The following is an 18812-nucleotide window of genomic DNA, read 5'->3' on the forward strand; positions in this document are numbered from 1 at the left end:
AGTCCTTGCTGGATTCAAACGTAAAATTTAGCTCAATTTCAAAAGTGATGTGCATTCCTTTCTGTTCTAGGGCCGTGCATTGTCCCGAGCTAAATCTCGGCGTAATCTAGATTTCCAGGACGTCTTAGACAAACTGGCAGATATGGGGATCGCAATCCGTGTTGCCTCGCCCAAACTGGTTATGGAAGAGGTAAGTAGAATTTGGGAAATATTCAGCGTAAATCCATGCGTGGTTTATACCAGTACACAATGATAAGGATTTTACAAACAGAACCTGTTAGGGGTTTTTGGTTTTGTTTTTGTTTATTATTTGAGTGGCAGAGACAGAGACCTCCCATCTGCTGGTTCACTCCCTGAATGCCTACAACAGCTGAGACTGGGCGAGGCTGAAGCCAGGAGCCAGGAACTCAGTCGTGTGGGTCTCAGGGACCCAAGTACTGTCCCTCAGGTGTGCATTGACAGGAAGCTGGGGTTCCGGCATTGTGTCGGAGCAGGTTAAGCTACTGCCTGCAACACCAGCGTCCAGTATGGGTGCCCGTTCCGGTCCCTGCTGCTCCACTTCTGATCCAGCTCCCTGCTAATGCACTTGGGAAAGCAGCAGAACATTGACCCAAAATATCTATAGTTTTGTTTTGTCTTTAAAGATTTATTGATTTATTTGAGAGGCAGAGTTGCAGAGAAGAGGGGGGCATCTTCCATCCACTGGTTCACTTCCCAAATTGCCGCAATAGCCAGAGCTGGGCCAGTCTGACGCCAGGAGCTTCTTCCAGGTCTTCCACATAGGTACAGGGGCCCGTGCACTTGGGCCATCTGCTACTGCTTTCCCAGCCCGTTAGCAGGGAGCTGGATCAAAAGCAGAGCAGCCGGGACTCATGGGATGCCAGTTCCACAGGCAGAGGCTTAACCTGCCACTCCACAGCGCTGGCCCCAACATCTGTAGTTTTACTAGACAGATAATCACTGTTAACGTTTGGGATTTGGGGTTTTGAGGGTTTTTTTTATTTGTAGCACAAGATTTTTTTCATTTTTGATTCAGCTCATACTTACTGAATGTCTACTGTAGCTGCTAGGGATACTGCAGTGAACAAAACTAGTGTGAATCTCTTCTGTGTGGAGCTTACCAAGTAATAGTATGAAATGTGTGTTAATGACCTCGTAGGTATGGCTGTGAAGTGAAAAAAAAAAAAAAAAAGCATGGACAGGCGATAAAGGAAGGTGGGGAGGGGTGCAGTTTTAACTAGCTGGTCAGGGAAGGCTTTTGTGAGATGGAACTTAAATAAAGACTTTAAGGAAGTCAGGGAACAGGGTTTTGGGTACTTGGAGGTAAGCTTTCCAGGCTTTCCAGACTCAGTGTTTGAGAAACAGCAAGGAGGCCGAGTGTGGCAAGAGCAAGGAAGAGGCGCAAGTGTTGGGCTCAGCAGTTAAGACACTGCTTGGAATTCCCACAGCGCATTTTAGAGAGCATGAGTTCAAGTACAGGCTCCGCTGCTTCTGATTTCAGCTTCCTAGTAGTGTACACTCTGGGAGGCAACAGGTGTTAATTCAAGTACGTGGGCCCCTGCTGCCCAAGTGGGAGACCTATGTTGAGTTCTGGGCTCCTGGCTTCAGCCAGACCCAGCCCTGGTTGTTGCTGGCACTTGGGGACTGAACCAGCAGTTGAATGATCTCTCTGTCTCTCTGATTTTATTTGAAAGGTAGAGTAACAGAGGCAGAGAGACAGAGAGGTCTTCCATCTGATGGTTCACTCCCCAGATGGCTGCAGTGGCCAGAGCTGGGTGATCCAGAGCCAGGACTTCCTCCAGGTCTTCACATGGGTGCAGGGGCCCGAGATCTTGGGCTATCTTCTACTGCCTTCCCAGGCCAGAGCAGAGAGGTGGACCAGAAGGGGAGCAGCCGGGACTCAAACCAGCGTCCATATTGGGATGCTGGCACTGCAGGCAGCAGCTTTACCCACTATTCCACAGCGTTGACCCCTCAGATAAAATTTCTAAAATATTTTTTTCAAAAAAAAGAGCAGCAAGAAGGAGATGAAGTCAGGGAGGGTGTACCACACTGTGTGGCTCATCATTTTTTATTCACAAAAGGGCTTTTGCTTTAACTCTGAGTGAAATGGAAAGACACTGAAGGATTTCGGGCAGAAGAGAGATGTGATCTGACTGGTGTTTGCTGATGAAAAAAATCTAGAAGAGAAATCGATGATGCAAAACTGGGAGGAAGTGACTGCCACCGTGTCCTTGGGTGGATGAGAAGAGATGGAGATGGTGTGCGAGTGGAGGGTGCTGATCTTTGCTAGACACACAGATAATCGTTAATCAATGAAGACAGATTGGACACAGAAAGGGAGGATTCGGTGAGACAGCTTATGAGAATACCACTCTGGTCACTTCTAAGTTTTCCCATGTGGTGGGAAGCAGGGTCAGCACCAGGAATGTGGCTGTGGGAGAAGGAAAGACCCAGGGAGGTTTTGGATGATTTCCAGGCAGCACCAAGGCCTCTCCGCTGTATTTCAGCCGTACAGGTGCAGGAGTGAGATAGGGATGGAGTTAGTTACCTTTAGCCAGGGTCACAGGTGCAGCACAGTGTCAGAGCAGGACTATTGAGGCTGTTACTGAGGGACTGCAGGTCTTTGTGAGCTTGGAGGATTATTGCAGATGGGCAGCAAACAGGAGCAAGCAGAAAACGTGGGCTGTGATCACCAGCCTGGGATGCTGTGAAGCGAGGTTATGGGGAGGTGTAGTTACTGTGAGCACAAGCTGTGGCCTGTGACCCCGGGAGTGAATGAATGGCAAAGGTAAGCAGAGTCACCATGGGAGGAGCAGAAGCCAAGGCACGGAAAGCGTCCTCTCAGTGAGTAAGGAAACCATTCAGAATTCAGAGGGGAGAGTGCAGAGTGAGCCAGGTTTTGCTGGAAATCTGTAAGTGATGCTGGGGCATGGCTGGGACTCCAGTGATTAATGCAAGGGCAGGTAGCAGCTGGTATAATGTGACTGCAGGGCAGGTGTTTGGCCTAACCCATAGGATGCTGCCTGGGCTGGCCACATCCTATATGGAAGTGCCTGGGTTCAGGTCCTGACTCTGCTTCTGTTTCCAGCTTCCTGCTAACGCACACCCTTAGAGGCAGCAAGTGAAGGTTTCAATAGTTGGAGTCCTACCACCAACATGGGAAACCTCAGTTGAGTTCCCTTGATGACTGCAAGGGTTGATAGGCAGAAATTACCTCTATTTTGATGTGCATTTATTTAATTAGAGTGAAGTTGAGTTCTTTGAAGGCTCCCTTCTTAGTAGACCTTTACGGCGTGTGGTTCTTCCTGCAGGCTCCCGAGTCCTACAAGAACGTGACTGACGTGGTGAACACCTGCCATGATGCTGGCATCAGCAAGAAGGCCATCAAACTGCGGCCCATCGCCGTTATCAAAGGGTAGGACCTCTGCCCGCAGGACTGCTGGGCAACACTGACCCCCCTGAAGTGGAAGTGGGCCGAAACACTCTTCAGACATCAATTCCAGACCTGGCAGGCTCCAAAGTGTGCAGCTGTAGCTGCTCGTGTCGGCATGGCTGATGGGGAGGCTGCGGCCTTCAGGAGCCAGTGTTGTAAACAGTCTTCCAGAAGGGGTCCCCTTGCCCCGATTTGGAAAGAGACAAGTATGCTCCCTGGCCCACAGGTTTTAGTAACTTCTGGTAGGTGGAGAAGTGAAGCAGCAGCCTCAGGTCTGCAAGTCTCATCATCAGGATGAACTTCCCCTCGAGTTCTGTTTACGTACCAAGAGGTGCCATGAAGAACGTTCTATTAAATAAGAAGGTTTTGGAATGTTTGCTTTCTTCCCTCACTTTGTTGGTTTGTCCATTCATCACCCATCTAACACACCACGTCTGCATCTTTTAACAGAGGGCACCCGAGGGGCGGTGATCAGGTGGTGGGGAGCATTGAGGAGAGGGTGTAGGTGCAGATGCAGGACTAGGGGCTCAGCAGAGAAACTAACTTCTCGGGCCTTGCTACCTTTCTCATTCTAAATATAAGGCCGGGTTTTAGCTGCAACGTGGCACCTGCTGTGGTGGCTGTCATCAGTTAGGCCTGACCCAGTAAACTAAGTTTAGAGTAATGTCTTGTACAGCAGCAAAAAAAAAAAAAAGCCTCACATAAAACTGCATGTCTTTATGTCATGTGATTGAATTATGAAAGTGTTGCGTGGCTGGAGCTATGGCATTAACAGTTTCTCTGTTTTGACAGATTGGTGTCAGGCCAGCTAGTCAGATTTTGTGTTAGATATGGTGACACCTAAAGACATTCTCAGGTCTTTGAGTTACACATTAATAAGGCCTTGGTTGAGTCCAAGCAGCCACTAAAATACAAAAATCTAATAAAGTTGCCATGTATTGCTTATATTTCATAGCTTAGCACAATTTAAATTTGTATTTGATTCACTTTGGGCAGTGTTGTGTTTTCTGATTTTCTCCTAGGTTGTCTTTATCAACTCATTCTAAAAAATATTCTCCTAAAAACATATCTCTCAGCTTATAATAAAACCCATAGTGAATTCTCTTCTAAATCTTAGTGTTTGGAAGGCTGGAAAAAGTAGACTTCTCTGACAAATATGTGTGATAGGAGATGGCAGCAACATCTCCTTACCTTGAGTACTCAGTAACGTGAATATTTTGATGATAGAGTTTGAAAGCATAAACGAGTTAGAAATCTTACTTCCACAAATATGAATTATTCATGCCTTCAGACTGGACGAGCCACCTCTGGACACGGATGACTTACACAGATCCAGCAGTGAGCACCAGAGGGGTAAGGAGTGGGGATCTGGCAGGGTGCTAGGTTCTCTGCCGCGGAGGCAGCGTGGAATAATGCGTGCGCGCTCCCTGTGACTGGGCTTGCCTCCTAGTGGCGTGTCACTGGAAACAAAGTCAAAGCCAAGTCTCCCAGAACCAGCTGGTGTCAGACAGGAAATGCTGTAGGTGAGAAAGGGAAACGCAGAATGACCGTGCAGTGGAGTTTTCTGCTTTAAGAAACTTCGGCGTCACTCCTTCAGCAAACTCACCCTTTTCATGACCACAGAAAGTAACGGTTCGTATGTTGAGTTGAGTTGTTTTCCTTCAAAAGATGCTATTTTTGCCATTTGAGGAGAAAAACCACTTAACCTTCAAAGGAAGGCAACAGAGCCAACTGCTTTGATTGCCCAAAGTGAGAAAACAGCTCCGTGCTGTGTGCATACATGCAGCTCGGTCCGCCCCTGGAGGGAGCACTGTCCGTTCCCTCAGTTGTAAAGGATGGTTCTTACCGTGCACTGCTTGGTCCTGTTTTGCTCTTTTATTTGAAAGGCAGAGAGACCAATCTCCCATCCACGGTCATTTCCCAAACACCCCCATAGCGCAGACTGGGCCAGGCCAACACCTGAACTCTGAACTTGGTCTGGACCTCCCATGTGGGAGGAATTTAATGAGGAGAAGGTAGGTATCTACCTCATTACAGGTTAGAGCACAGCCTGTTTCTGCAGCCACTTGCTGAAGGGCTCCCAGCTGATGACAAAGCTAGGCAAAGAGAACCAGGCCTTTTTTTTTTTTTTCTTTTCTTTTTTTTTTAATGGTTTCCAGGTATGTATCTTACAAGCCCATGGAACCAGGCCTTTGGACTCCAAAATTTACTGCTGTTTTCCTGACGTCTCACTTCATTTAATTGCTTTGTACTGCTTTTCTTATTTTCTTACTCATGACAAGATTTAGCTAGTTCCAGTCTGAAGCTAACTTGTAACACGGAGCACTCATAAAAGTCTTCTAAGTGGAGTCGGTCCTCTTGGTTGGCATTGCTGGGGTAGGCCAGCGAGCCTGGCTGCCAGCGAAGTGCACTGAGCACTCAGGGTGGTGGTCTTGTTGGGGGTGTGTGAAACAGGCCTCTCCCTGGGCCTCGACTTGGAGTCCACAGGTCAGTAGCTTCCAGGTACTCCTCAAAGGAATGACGGCTCTCGAGACCCAAAACAAAAGCAAAGCAAGTGGTGGTTTGTAGACACCAGGGAAAGTTCCACGAGGAAGGGACACAGAATTGTGACCCATGTGGGCAGACTGTCTCTGAGGGTTGTCCTCCCTGAGTCTCTGTCCTCCCGTTCCATCCCCGATTCTCCTCACGCCAGTCACACTACTTAATGGCCCAAGTGCTTGCACTCCTGCACCCACATGGGAGGCTCAGAAGAAGCTCCTGGCTTGGGCTTGGCCCAGTCCTGACTATTGCAATCATTTGGGGGGTAAACCAACTGATGGAAAACATTCCTCTCTCTTTGCCTGTCTCTCTCTCTCTCTAACTCAGCCTTTTGAGTAAATAAATCTTTATTAAAAGAAAAAACTACTCGCCAGAGTCACCAGTTAGTTGCTCATTGGCCGGCCTTCTGCAGTGTTGGGTGCTGAGGACTCTGGGAGCACTCCCTGAGAACACGCTCACTCTGCAGTGTTGGGTGCTGAGGACTCTCTGGAAGCACTCCCTGAGAACACGCTCACTGCAGTGTTGGGTGCTGAAGACTCTCTGGGAGCACTCCCTGAGAACACGCTCACTCTGCAGTGTTGGGTGCTGAGGACTCTCTGGGAGCACTCCCTGAGAACACACTCACTCTGCAGTGTTGGGTGCTGAGGACTCTCTGGGAGCACTCCCTGAGAACACGCTCACTCTGCAGTGTTGGGCACTGAGGACTCTCTGGGAGCACTCCCTGAGAACACGCTCACTCTGCAGTGTTGGGTGCTGAGGACTCTCTGGGAGCACTCCCTGAGAACACGCTCACTGCAGTGTTGGGTGCTGAGGACTCTGGGAGCACTCCCTGAGAACACGCTCACTCTGCAGTGTTGGGTGCTGAGGACTCTGGGAGCACTCCCTGAGAACACGCTCACTGCAGTGTTGGGTGCTGAGGACTCTCTGGGAGCACTCCCTGAGAACACGCTCACTGCAGTGTTGGGTGCTGAGGACTCTGGGAGCACTCCCTGAGAACACGCTTGCTCTGGAGGGCCTGGACCTGGTGGTGGGCACATTCTTCAGAGCGCATTTTCACCTCCTTCCATCACTTCAGCCATTATCTCTGGCTCTTGACCTCATATCATCTGTGCAGCCCAAATCTGTTAGCCTCACCTAAAAATCCCATTAACACCCCACAAACTCATCCTCTCTCCCCTCCTTGAAAGTCTGTCCCCAGTCTCGGGGAAGGCAGTCTTACCTGCCAGTCCCCATAGGTGAAAATCACTGTCATCTTTGATTCTTGCCTGTTTTCATTCCTCCAAGTCTTGTCAGTTCTAACTCCGGGGTGAGTCTGAAGATCCCTGTCTACCATCTCAGCCACAGCCAGTGGCAGCTGGTAGCTCACTCCATGTAAGTTCTTTTTCCCCCGTGTGTTTCCTAGAGACCATCCCAGTGCTGCTCTTCATTGGTGTGGTTTAGGTGAGCTAACTGCACCTCCGGATTCAGACCTGAATACTAGGGGCATCACTTCTCCGTGTTACTGAGCAAGGAACTGGTGCAGAATCCGGTTAGAGTAAGAGCGAATCCTGGCCGGCGCTGCGGCTCACTAGGCTAATCCTCCACCTGCGGTGCCGGCACCCCGGGTTCTAGTCCCGGTCGGGGCGCCGGATTCTGTCCTGGTTGCTCTTCTTCCAGTCCAGCTCTCTGCTGTGGCCCAGGAGTGCGGTGGAGGATGGCCCAAGTTCTTGGGCCCTGCACCCACATGGGAGACCAGGAGAAGCACCTGGCTCCTGGCTTCGGATCAGTGCAGTGCGCCAGCCACAGCGCACTGGTCGCGGCGGCCATTGGAGGGTGAACCAACGGCAAAAGGAAGACCTTTCTCTCTGTCTCTCTCACTGTCCACTCTGCCTGTCCAAAAAAAAAAAAAAAACGAATCCTGGGAGTTCTCTCTTCCCCAAGGGCAAGGTGCTCTTTCCTCTGGTGTTGCTAAGAGGATAGTTTGAAGGCCTGGACTTGAACCTAACCTGAACACAGCACAAGCAAACTTGCCTGAGCAGAGCCCACATAAAGGAAAGTAAAGCCGAGGGGCAGAAGCAGCAAGGTAACCTGGGACATAAGCACTGAATTCATCTGCGTTCGCTGGACTTGTCTGTGCCTGAAGTCAGGATACCTTTGGACTTCCCCATATGTGGCGGGGAGGGCGGGGATAATCGTGCTTAAGCCAGTCTCGAGTTTTCTTGCAACCAAAAGATTCCTGACTGGGACAGTGATAAAAATTGAAGGGCAGAGTCAACAACAAGACTGATTTTTGTACCAGGATTCCTGAAGGAAGGGTACTTCTCACAAAAACAGGAAAGTGCCAAGGAAAGCGGATTTCAAAGGGGTCCTGAGTTTGTAGGAGGAGGTGTTGGGTTCCAGGTCCTGCGGGCCATCCAGGCTACAAATGGAGATGCGTTACAGGACGCAGAGAGAGGTTGTAAACAGAGCCTTAGGTCTCAGAGCCAGTGAGACTGGCAAGAGATCCAGTGTGGAGAAAGAGCGAGAGGCTGAGGATGAAGCTCGGGCTACATGGTCTGTTTGGGGTGAGAGGAGGAAGAAGCCAAGGAGGACACACTAGCAAACAACCACCTTTGCTGCGGTCTCTCACGTTCAACAGTCGGTCATCCCTGAGCACTCTGATCTGGCCTCCATACTGCGTGCTGGAGCCGGAGATGTGGGCCGGGCCCCCGGGACTCAGTCTGGGGCTGAGAGGGAACACTTCCGTAGACTGTTAGGAAACAGTCCGGGCGCAGGAATGGGAGCAGGTTTCTCATTGGACCCCGGCAGAGAACAGGAGACCTCAGCGTCACTGCGTCTAGTGGTTAGCAAATGCACAAACTTGTGGGCACCCCTCACGGATGTGGGCAGGTGGGCAGGTGGCTGCTTTGATAACGAGGACCGCAGCGATAACCGGCGTTGCAGAGCGCCTCCTGCCTGGCAGGCGCAGGTCTAAGCCTCTGCACACAGTCCTTCATGTCCCCAGAACAAGCCTGTGCAGCCAGCGCCTCCCCATCCCGCATGCTCCCATTCTGCCCCTTCACACCCTGACCGTGTTTGCCTACCAGACTTCGGAACAGTGCGAGTTGAAAAGCTCCTCAACGTACTGTTAGTATGATTCTCAGATCGCCTCTGCTATCAACCAAGACTTCGTGTCAGTACAACCCTATTGAAAAATCCCCAGGCAGCTCAACTCAGGTGCAGCTTCACCAAAAAACAAAAAAACCTTTAAAGACTTGTGCTTCCTTATTACATCCTTAAGTAACAACTGAATTCGGCAGCTGAACCTGGGGAGAAACCACCCTGGCTTCGCCAGCCTCAGCCACCCAGTGCCAGTGTCCTGGGTGTTGGACAGGGGAACAGCCTGTGGGGTGTGCAGGGCTCTCAGGAGTCCTGCTCGTTCTCAGAGGATTTTGCTAAGCCACCTTGTGCCTGCAGCTCTGCGGAGCCTGACTCCGCTCACCTGGGCTAGAGCGACCAGTCCTCCCAAACCCCTCATCACCTGGCCTTCTCAGGGGCCTGGACCCACATGAACCAGAGCAAGTGCTGTGGACCCCCGGGAGGAACATCAGGAGCAGGCCCTGGTGCTGAATTCTGCTGCACTGGACCCAGCTCCAGCACCTGGCCACAGGGGGGTTTCAGACTTTGAAACAGCGTGAGTTGAAAAGCTCCTCGGCGTACTATTTGTATGATTCTCAGATCACCTCTGCTGTCGACCAAGGTTGGATAGCAGTGCCTCCCCCATTGCTGTCTGTGTTACGGATGTGTAAATAGCTTAGGTAGGACAGAGTGCCAGACGGAGAAGCCACCAGATTTTGCATATCCTAAATCTCATTTTCAGTAGTTTCTTTAACAGTGACAACACCACCTAACATTTGTTGAGCACCTACTAAGTAGGAGGCACTTTGCAAACATGACCTCTCGTTGCAGGTCACACAAGTTAAAGGGACAGAGTCAGGATTTGATGTAAGAACATTCAAAAGCCCACCTTTGTACTGGATTTTATTTCTTCCACATACCCACAACTCAACAGGTGGTTCTCCCCTCTCAACTTAATGCCATGCACTTAACCAAAGCACACTCCAACAGGAGAGGAAACTCTGGAAGTTCCAGAGTGATTTGGATCTAGCCACAAAGTTTTTGAGAACTGAAGGTAAGTCGGATCTTGATAACGTGTTGTGAAACGTTTCAACGCCTTAGCCTCAGCCAAGTGTGGGAGCCCCTTTCGAGCTCTCTTTGAAAGAAATACTATTTTCTCTTGGGAGCATCCCCAAGTCACACTCGGATCAGCAAACTTTGAGAAGACTGAGTCCTTCCTTAACCAGCACATTCTGGTTGAATAAAAGAATCATCGAGATGACTCGGGCTGAACTCCAAACACCTCTGACGGATCACGCAACCGACGTGATGGACTCATTGCTCACAGGTGCTCAGTGCCCCTGCCCCATGAGACTCCATCCCCACCCTGTTGTACTCCAGTGGAGCCGTAGACTCTCCTTGCCCAGTGAAATGTGAATGGCAATGACACGGGTCACAAGCGGAAGCTGTGAGAGCCCACACACATTCTGTTCCCTTGTCTCTGGAACCATGGAAGCCAGGCAGAGGTGGCGTCCACAGCAGATCCGGGTCTCAGCATGACCACAACGAGCGAAGCTCACCATTCTCCTTGGACAGTTCTTGGTGAACACGTAGCATGCACGAGAAGAAAACACAGTTCTCATTTGAAGTCTGCGGGGATGTGGGGGCCTGGTGGTCTGCAGCCTAATACGTAGCCTGTTCTGACAAACCTACCCTGCCTGCTGGAGGGTGTGCCTGCCGAGGGGCTGCCTGAGGACACCCAGTCTCAGGGATATTGTTGTTTACATGTTAAAAGCTTGTTCCTGGGGGTATGTGCCAAAGGCGGGCGTCAGCAGAGGGGCTTAGAGGATGGATTTCCAGTCCTCCACAGGAAACGCAAAGGAGCCCACGGAGCTTGCCCTTGGGTCGCAGCAGCCGCTCTGCTAATACCGGGTTCACTTCGTGTGCTTGCATTTCTTTCTCAGACAATAAGGAAGACAACCCCTTCTTCCCATCCTACACCAGCAAACCTGCAGACCATTGCGTAAATAAGATTCATTCAGCCATGCGTTCTAGGCACTAGGGTCACCTCGGTGAGTGGAAAAGCCTTCCTTCCTGTGGGGTTTTTGGCTGTTGAGGAAGATTGAGTGACAGCTACAATCTCCTCCAACAGATAAAGCAAATCAGCATGCAGGGCTATGCTATGATGGACAAGCACAGGGAACCACAGGTGCCTAACTGGCCAAGGGAGCAGAGACCTGATAGATGTCTGGGGGTTTCCCCAGGTATACAGTGGAGTGAAAAAAATTCCCAGCAAAGGAAATAGTATATGCAAAGGCCACGAGACAGGAAACGCTCAAAGCATTAGAGCGAAGGCCAGTAGGAGAGGAGCTCAGGATAGGGGGATCGAGGTACAACCATGGAGACAGAAGGTGCCAGCATGGGCAGGCTAAGGCAGGCCCGCTTAAGGTCTTTCCTTTCCTAAAGCAGAGCCATTGATGGGTTTAAGCTGGGCAAAGACTCTCTGGTTTACTTTGAAAACGCAGGTACAGTGGAAACAGCAAGTCTCGGTGTTGCAAATCGCTTTAGTAAGGATGAGTGTCAGGTGTAAGTACTTGGTAGGTCCGTACTGGGAGAATGCAGGATTAAATGAACAGAGAATGAGGAACGCTCCTGGCTCTCTCCTCTGTGGGAACTCTGTGAGGTCCCTGCGCTGCGCCAAGGGCTAGAGCCTTTCTTTAGCAACAGACCCATCTTGGCTAAAGACTGTTTGTACCACATAAATTACCAGGGTCCCAGGGCCACGTCTCTTTCAACTTGAGTTGAGGTTCACTCATGCATGCATGGGGAATTCCAGAGCCGATGAGAATCCTGGATAAAAGATAGGCAGATGGGCTCGTTTCCCTGCCTCACTTCACCCACTCCCTTGTCTCCTGCTCTCTGCAACTCAGGACCTTGCCCTCCACGTCCGTTTTCCTCTTATTTATTTATTTGAAAGGCAGAGTTACAGAGAGGCTGAGAGAAAGAGAGGTCTTCCATCTGCTGGTTCACTTCCCAGATGGTTGCAATGGCTGGAGCTGCACAGTTCCGAAGCCAGGAGCCAGGAGCTTCTTCCGGGTCTCCCATGCGGGTGCAGGGTCCTAAGGACTTGGGCCATCTTCTACAGCTTTCCCAGACCATAGCAGAGAACTGGATCGGAAGTGGAGCAGTGGGACTCGAACCAGCGCCCATATGGGATGCTGGCACTGCAGGCAGAGGCTTTCCCCGCTACGCCCCAGCACTGGCCCCCATTCTCCTCTTTCTAATCTTTGCACCTTGGTTTTATTTTGGAAAGCTTCTAGCCCTCCAGTCCATGCTGCTGTTAGAAAAAGCTGCAGCAGCGCAGAAGTAGTTGTAGACACAATGCAGAGGAATGAGAATGAATGTGCTCACAGTGGGTCAAATTTGGTTCCTAGGCCAACTTCTGGACTATGGCAAAGATACCAAAACTGCTCAGCCATGCTCTCCTTTGGCAGGGTCACCACTGCCCTTGGCTCTTCTCCCCCTCTTCTCCCACCACGTCCAGTCCATCAGCAAGTCCTGGTAGTTCACCTCCAGAAGATGTTCCAGCCCTGCTCCCTGCACCGTCTTCCATGCCACCTCTTAAATGATCTGTCCAACCCCATGCTTATCCACCAACCATCCCCTATGCAACAGCTTCCCCCCCCCCTCTCTCCCTCCTTTGGGTGTGTGTGTGTGTGTGTGTATCTGTACTTTCCAGCTCCTAGAGTTCTGTGTAATCTGACTCCAGGCTAATTTCTTAAACGATCCCCTTCATCTGTAATTGCGACTACCCAGGTCTGCCTTATCGTCTCATGTGGGCCATTCCCAGACCCTTTCAGGTGAAACTTCCTGCGTGTGGGACTTGACCGAGCTCCTCGGGGCCCCAGACCTCAGCTCCAGAGCCCCCTCCTGGGCAGGCTGCCCCTGCAGACAGCGACCCACGGTGACCTGGGGCCAGGAGGCCAGCCTGAGCGCTCGCCTCCCTTGGTGTTTGTTTCCTCTCTCCCCCAGAGGAAAGTGAGCCCCGTGAGGGCAGGAGCTCCCCTGCGTCAGCCACTGTGTCTGCTCCATGATTGGTTCAGCTCTAGGACCCCGCAGAGAACACAGTGAGACAAGGTTCCTTCTGTCACAGAGGACGCAGGTTCCAGTGGTGCCATCTGTGTGCACGGGGAGACAGGAGGCAATGTGCAGAGTGGAATAACCCAGGAGCTGAATAAGACAAAGCCACACAGTGCTGAACTTGAAGAAAGCAACATAGCCCGGTAATCCTGCTCCCTGGGACAGGCAGGAAATGGGGCCCAGCCTCACACAGCATAGCCTTAAAGAGCGGAGGCCAGAGTGAAGGGCACTGCCTTTTTGTTGCAAGCTTTTCCCATATCTGAGGATCTCTTACCATTAAAACAATTTAAAAAGGTGTTGGGCCTTGTGGCACAGCCAGTGAGGCTGCTGCTTGCCACACCTGAGCCCCATATCAGTGCGGGGGACAGAGACCACTTCTTCCAGTCCAGCCTCCTGCTAATGCACACTTAGGGAGGCAGCAGATGACGACTCAGTTACAAGGGTCCCACATGCCAGGCCAGGATAGAGTTCCTAGCTCCTGGCTTCACCTGGCATAGCCCAGCCCTGGCTGCTTCAAACATTTGGGGAACAAACCAATGGATGGAAAATCGCTCACTCGTTCGCTCGCTCACTCCCTCTTGCTGTACCCTTCAAATTAATAGACTTTAAATAAAAATCCCTGAAAAGGAAAAGCAAGCCCTTGGAAGGCTGTCAGCCAGTACTCAGTGCTGTAACACGAACGCTGCGAGGGAACCCGCGACCCACTGGAGACCAAGCAGTGCGCGCTGCAGCCTTCCAGGAAAGAGCAAGGTCACGTCGGGGCTGGAGGTTCAGAACAGCATCTGTTTTCCCACCTCGCCGCCGCCCTCCATGGGGTGTGGGACGCTGAGGCAGCCAGGCTGTCCGAAGGGCTCCATGGACGCCTCCCGCCCGCGGCCGCCCAGGTGCTGCGCTGCTTATCTAATGTTTAAGACTCCACAAGGCTCCCCCTGGGGCTCTGCGGGAGTGAACACCTGCTTGTCTCTCTCGTGCCTTCCAGAAGCTGCGGCGTTTTCCCCTCTCTGTTTATTTTAATGAGTTCTGTGGCCAGCTGAACTGGAAATTCCACTCAGACCCCTATGGATCACGCGCCAGAGCACAAGAACCCTCTCTAATCATCACTTTGGTTTTTAAAGATTTATTTCTATTTATTTGAAAGGTAGAGTTACAGAGAGAGAGAGAGAGCAGGAGATTCAGAGAGCTCTTCCATCCTGGCTGAAGCTGGGAGCCAGGAGCTTCTTCCAAGTCTCCCACGTGAGTGCAGGGGCCCAAGCCCTTGGGCCATCTTCCACTGCTTTCCCAGGTGCGTTAGCACAGAGCTGGACCGGAAATGGAGCAGCTGGGAGTCAAACAGGCAGCCATATGGGATGTCAGCACTGCAGGTGATGGCTTAACTCACCACACCACATCACCAGCCCCTTAATAGCTGACATCTACTGGACCCTGTTGGAGATGGGAGGTCACTGAAGTAGCAAGAGGGTGAAAACCACTTAAAGAAACCCAGGAATTAGGAACTTGATAGATGGGGCCAGCCTTGAGGTACAGCAGAATAAGCCGCCACCTGCAGTGCTTGCATCCCATATGGGCGCCGGTTCTAGTCCTGGCTGCTCCACTTCTGATCCAGCTCTCTGCTGTGACCTGGGAAAGCAGTAGAAGATGGTCCAAGTCCTTGGGCCCCTGCACCTATGTGGGAGACCTGGAAGAAGTTTCTGGCTCCTAGCTTCGGATCAGCGCAGCTCCGGCCGTTGCAGCCTTCTGGAAGACCTCTCTCTCTGTCTCTACCTCTCTCTGTAACTCTGTCTTTCAAATAAATAAAATAAATCTTAAAAAAAAAAAAGTCATTTATAGGGGCCAGCGCCGTGGCACCCCAAATGGTTGCAATGGCTGGAGCTGTACCAATCTGAAGCCAGGAGCTTCTTCCAGGTCTCCCACACGGGTGCAGGGGCCCAAGGATTTGGGCCATCTTTCACCGCTTTCCCAGGCCATAGCAGAGAGCAGGATCAGAAGTGGAGTAGCCGGGACTTGAACTGGCACCCATATTGGATGCCGGCACTGCAGGCAGCAGCTTTACCCTCTACACCACAGCGTTGGCCCCAAGGTACTTAATTTGACAAATGAAGTTCAGAGAGGTCTGTCTCTTGCCAGGGGAAGCACAGCCCAGAAGGGCTAAAGTCCAGACCAGAATCCACCTTGCCAAAGTGTAGCTAATGTCACTAATCAGCCAGGACCCCAAATTCACTCTAGTATGCTTGTCCTCCATTTTTTTAAAATAAATATTTATTTATTTATTTAAACAGAGCTAGAGAGAGGCAGAGACAGAGACAAACAGAGGTCTTCCATCCACTGGTTCACTCCCCAAATGGCCGCAATGGCTTAAGCTGGGCTGACCCAGGAGCCAGGAGCTTCTAGGCCTCCCACGTGGGTGCAGGGGCCCAAGGACTTACTGTCCTCTGCTGCTTTCCCAGGCCATAGCAGAGAGCTGGATCAGAAGTGGAGCAGCCAGGACTCGAACTGGCACCCATGAGATGCCAGCACTGCAGGAGGTAGCTTTACTCATTAACCCACAGTGCCAGCCCTTATCCTCCATTTTTAACATGGATATTGTAGTTTTGAGTATGGTAACCATGGGTCTCAAATAGGAAGAACTTCCCAGAGGACCTAATGCCAGCCTTCAAATAGGCTGTCCAGAATCTTTAAAAATTTTTTTAAATTCTTTACTGACACATAAAAATTATACATATTTACAGGATGCGATCTAATGTTTGGCTGATTTGATGTGTAATGTTTCAATTAGGATAAAATGTATCTCTTCAAACACTGATCTTTTCATTATGGTGGAAACATTCAAAATCGTTTCTAAAATTTTAGCCCTTTTTGTTAAAAAAAAATTACAGCGTACTTGATGTTGATCTGTAGCCAGCCCCCTGTGCAGAATGAGCCCAGAACTTCTTACTTCCACCTCCCTGTGACCTGTGACCCCAGAGGTCACCCTTTTTCCATTCTTCCCTCCCCGCCTCTACCTGGCCTCTGGTAGCCAACACTCTGCTCTCAACTTCTGGGTTTTTTCTTTTCTTTCTTCCATTAACTTGCAGGTTTTGGATTCCACGTGAGGGAGACCCTGCGGGTTTCTGTCTCTGTGCAAACAGCTCTTAGGGGTGAGCGTTTCCTACCTGTTGGAATCTGTTCAGGGCTCAGCCTCCGAGTAGGGAAAGAAGAGACGGTGGTGGGAAGTAAGGGTGGTTTCCATCAAAGAAATTGTAAGTGTTGGAGGAGACAGCTGGGCTTGCCCTGTTTTCAACATTATCAAAGCCCTGCACGGCCAGTGAGCAAGTGAGCGTTTAGCTAGCTGTTCAGACAGCAGCCTCCCGCATCAAAGTACCCAGATCCAGCGCCCAGCTGCAGCTCCTGACGCCAGCTCCCTGCTCCTGCAGGTGCTGGGAGGCAGAGCTGGTGGCTCGGGGAGCTCTGTTCCTGACACCCACGTGGAGACCTGCTCTGAGTACCTGGCTCCCGGCCTCGGCCAGTGAAGGGGAACCCTCAGTCTCTTTCCCTCTGCCTGCCTGTCAAAGAAGAAATACCATTTTTTTGTTTTATTTTAAAGATTTATTTCATTTATTTGAAAGAAAGAAAGAGAGAGAGAGAGAATCTTTTATCTGCTGTTTACTCCCCAAATGGCTCAATGGTTGAGGCTGGGCCAGGAGCTTAGAACCCCATCAAGGTTTCCCACATGGGTGCAGGGGCCCAGGTTACTTGGAGCCATCTGCTGCTGCTTTCCCAGGTGCGTGGACAGGGAGCTGGATCAGAAGTGAAGCGGCCAGAATTGAAACCGGTGCTCATACTGGGACACTGGTGTCACGGGTGGCTTAACCTGCCACTCCACAATGCCAGCTCCAGAAATACAGTTTTTAAAACCAAACAAAACCCACACCACTTGGTACCCCATAAATATATATAATTTTTCTGTGTCAGTTTAGACAATAAAATATTTTTAAAAAGAAGAGTAAAAAGTAACTGAATTACAAAAATTCTTGCTTTTTTTTCTCGTTAGCCATTATCACCACCTAGAACACTACATATTTGTAGTTACTTGTTAATCCTCTTTCTCCTACTAGAATTAAGCCCAGAAGAAGCTCCTAGCTCCTGGTTCCTGACTCCTGGCTTCTGGCTTCGGATCTGCCCAACTCCAACCATTGTGGCCATCTTGGGCGTGAACCAGAGGATGGAAGACTGACTCTCTCTCTCTCTCTCTCTCTCTCTCTGCAACTCTGCCTTTCAAATAAATAAATCTTTAAAGAGAGAGAGAGAACAGATGTGCTTCTGCCCTGCGTGGTCTAGCCGTCATTTCTGTAAAAGCCCAGCATCGGCTCAAGTCATTTCCCAAGCCCTTTTCTGGTCCTGTGCCTCTGAGACAGGATTCCTTCATCTGAGATTTTTTTTTCTCCCCACTGTCAGGGGAAATAAAAAATGTTGTGGAGTGGCCCCTCCAGGCCTCCTCTGTAGGCAAAAAGCAGTTTGGAGAGTTCTAGCCCCTGGATGAATTTCCTTCTGCAGCCCTGAGGGTTCACTCCGGCCATGGTTAACGACAGCGACGAACCCAGCATGAAAAGGCTGGTGACCGGTCTGCACCCAAGGACGCAGCCAAAGAGCGATGCAGGGATGGAAAACCAAGCTCACCGCCCGCGAGCCCGCGAGGGAGCCACACACGGGACCCAAGAGCCGAAAACAGCTTGTGTGGCCTCACAGCCCATGGAGAGAGCACAAAGCAACATCAGGCCTCGGCCTCTCCGCCAGCAGCCTGTGTGCCGTGGAGAGGAGAGACTGGGGGGCGGCTGTTAGAGAGGAGAGCTCGCCAGGGGCAGCGCCGCCCTGGCAGCCACGGCTCTGCAGAGAAGCGCTCTGCTGGGCGACATTTCGGTCAGAAGCCTCGCTCCCGGTGATACACGGGGTCATTATCCACCTTTGGAGACGATAATGATCACTTTGGGAGCTTTGAAGAAGTATTTTGCTAGACAGAAACAGTTCAGAAAAAAATAAAATTTAAAAAAAGGTATTTATTTGAAAGACATAGTAACAGAGAGAGAGAGATTGATCTCCCATCCACTGGTTCACTCCACTCCCCCAAATGCTTGCAACAGCTGGGGCTGGCCCGGGCTGAGGGCAGGAGCCTGGAACTCCAGCCAGGTCTCCCATGTGGGTGGAAGGGGCCCAAGCACTTGAGCCGTCATCTGCTGCCTCGCAGGTGCATTGTAGCAGGAAGCTGGATCTGAAGCAGAGGAGCTGGGACTGGAAGTGGTGTTCTGACACGGGGCGCCGGCATCCCAAGCAGCCGCCTAACCCGCTGCGCCACCGCCCAGCCCAGAAAACTCTGGACTCGCACCATCTAACTTGGTTACAGCTGGGAAATGCTGACACCCTGAAAGTGGGTCAGAGGATCCTCTGGGGTCTCTTTTATGAGGACACTTATCACAGTCGTGGGGACCCCACCCTCGTGGCCGAGTCGCCTCCCAAAGCCCCCCATACCATTACTGTCAGGGGTGGGGTTTCAACAGAGGAATGTGGGGGACGACACAAGGAGACATTGCAGGCCTGTCACTCCTGCTGGCAGGAGGACAGGGTTAGGTGCAGGTGCTCAGGGTTGAACTTG

General features: G+C 51.0%; 1 protein-coding gene across 1 annotated transcript in view; it reads left to right on the top strand.

Annotated features, from left to right (window-relative positions):
- RTCB (RNA 2',3'-cyclic phosphate and 5'-OH ligase) overlaps positions 1-4432 on the top strand; it is a 29362-nt gene extending 24930 nt beyond the window's left edge. The window contains exons 11-12 of the mRNA XM_062202959.1: positions 71-190; positions 3315-4432. Of these exons, the coding sequence (XP_062058943.1) occupies positions 71-190; positions 3315-3422 (228 nt within the window). The 3' untranslated portion in view covers positions 3423-4432. The remainder of the gene's footprint in view (positions 1-70; positions 191-3314) is intronic.
- The last annotated feature ends 14380 nt before the right edge of the window (positions 4433-18812 follow it).

This window comes from Lepus europaeus, chromosome 10 (assembly GCF_033115175.1).
Source record: "Lepus europaeus isolate LE1 chromosome 10, mLepTim1.pri, whole genome shotgun sequence".
In the NCBI taxonomy this organism is placed as follows: domain Eukaryota; kingdom Metazoa; phylum Chordata; class Mammalia; order Lagomorpha; family Leporidae; genus Lepus; species Lepus europaeus.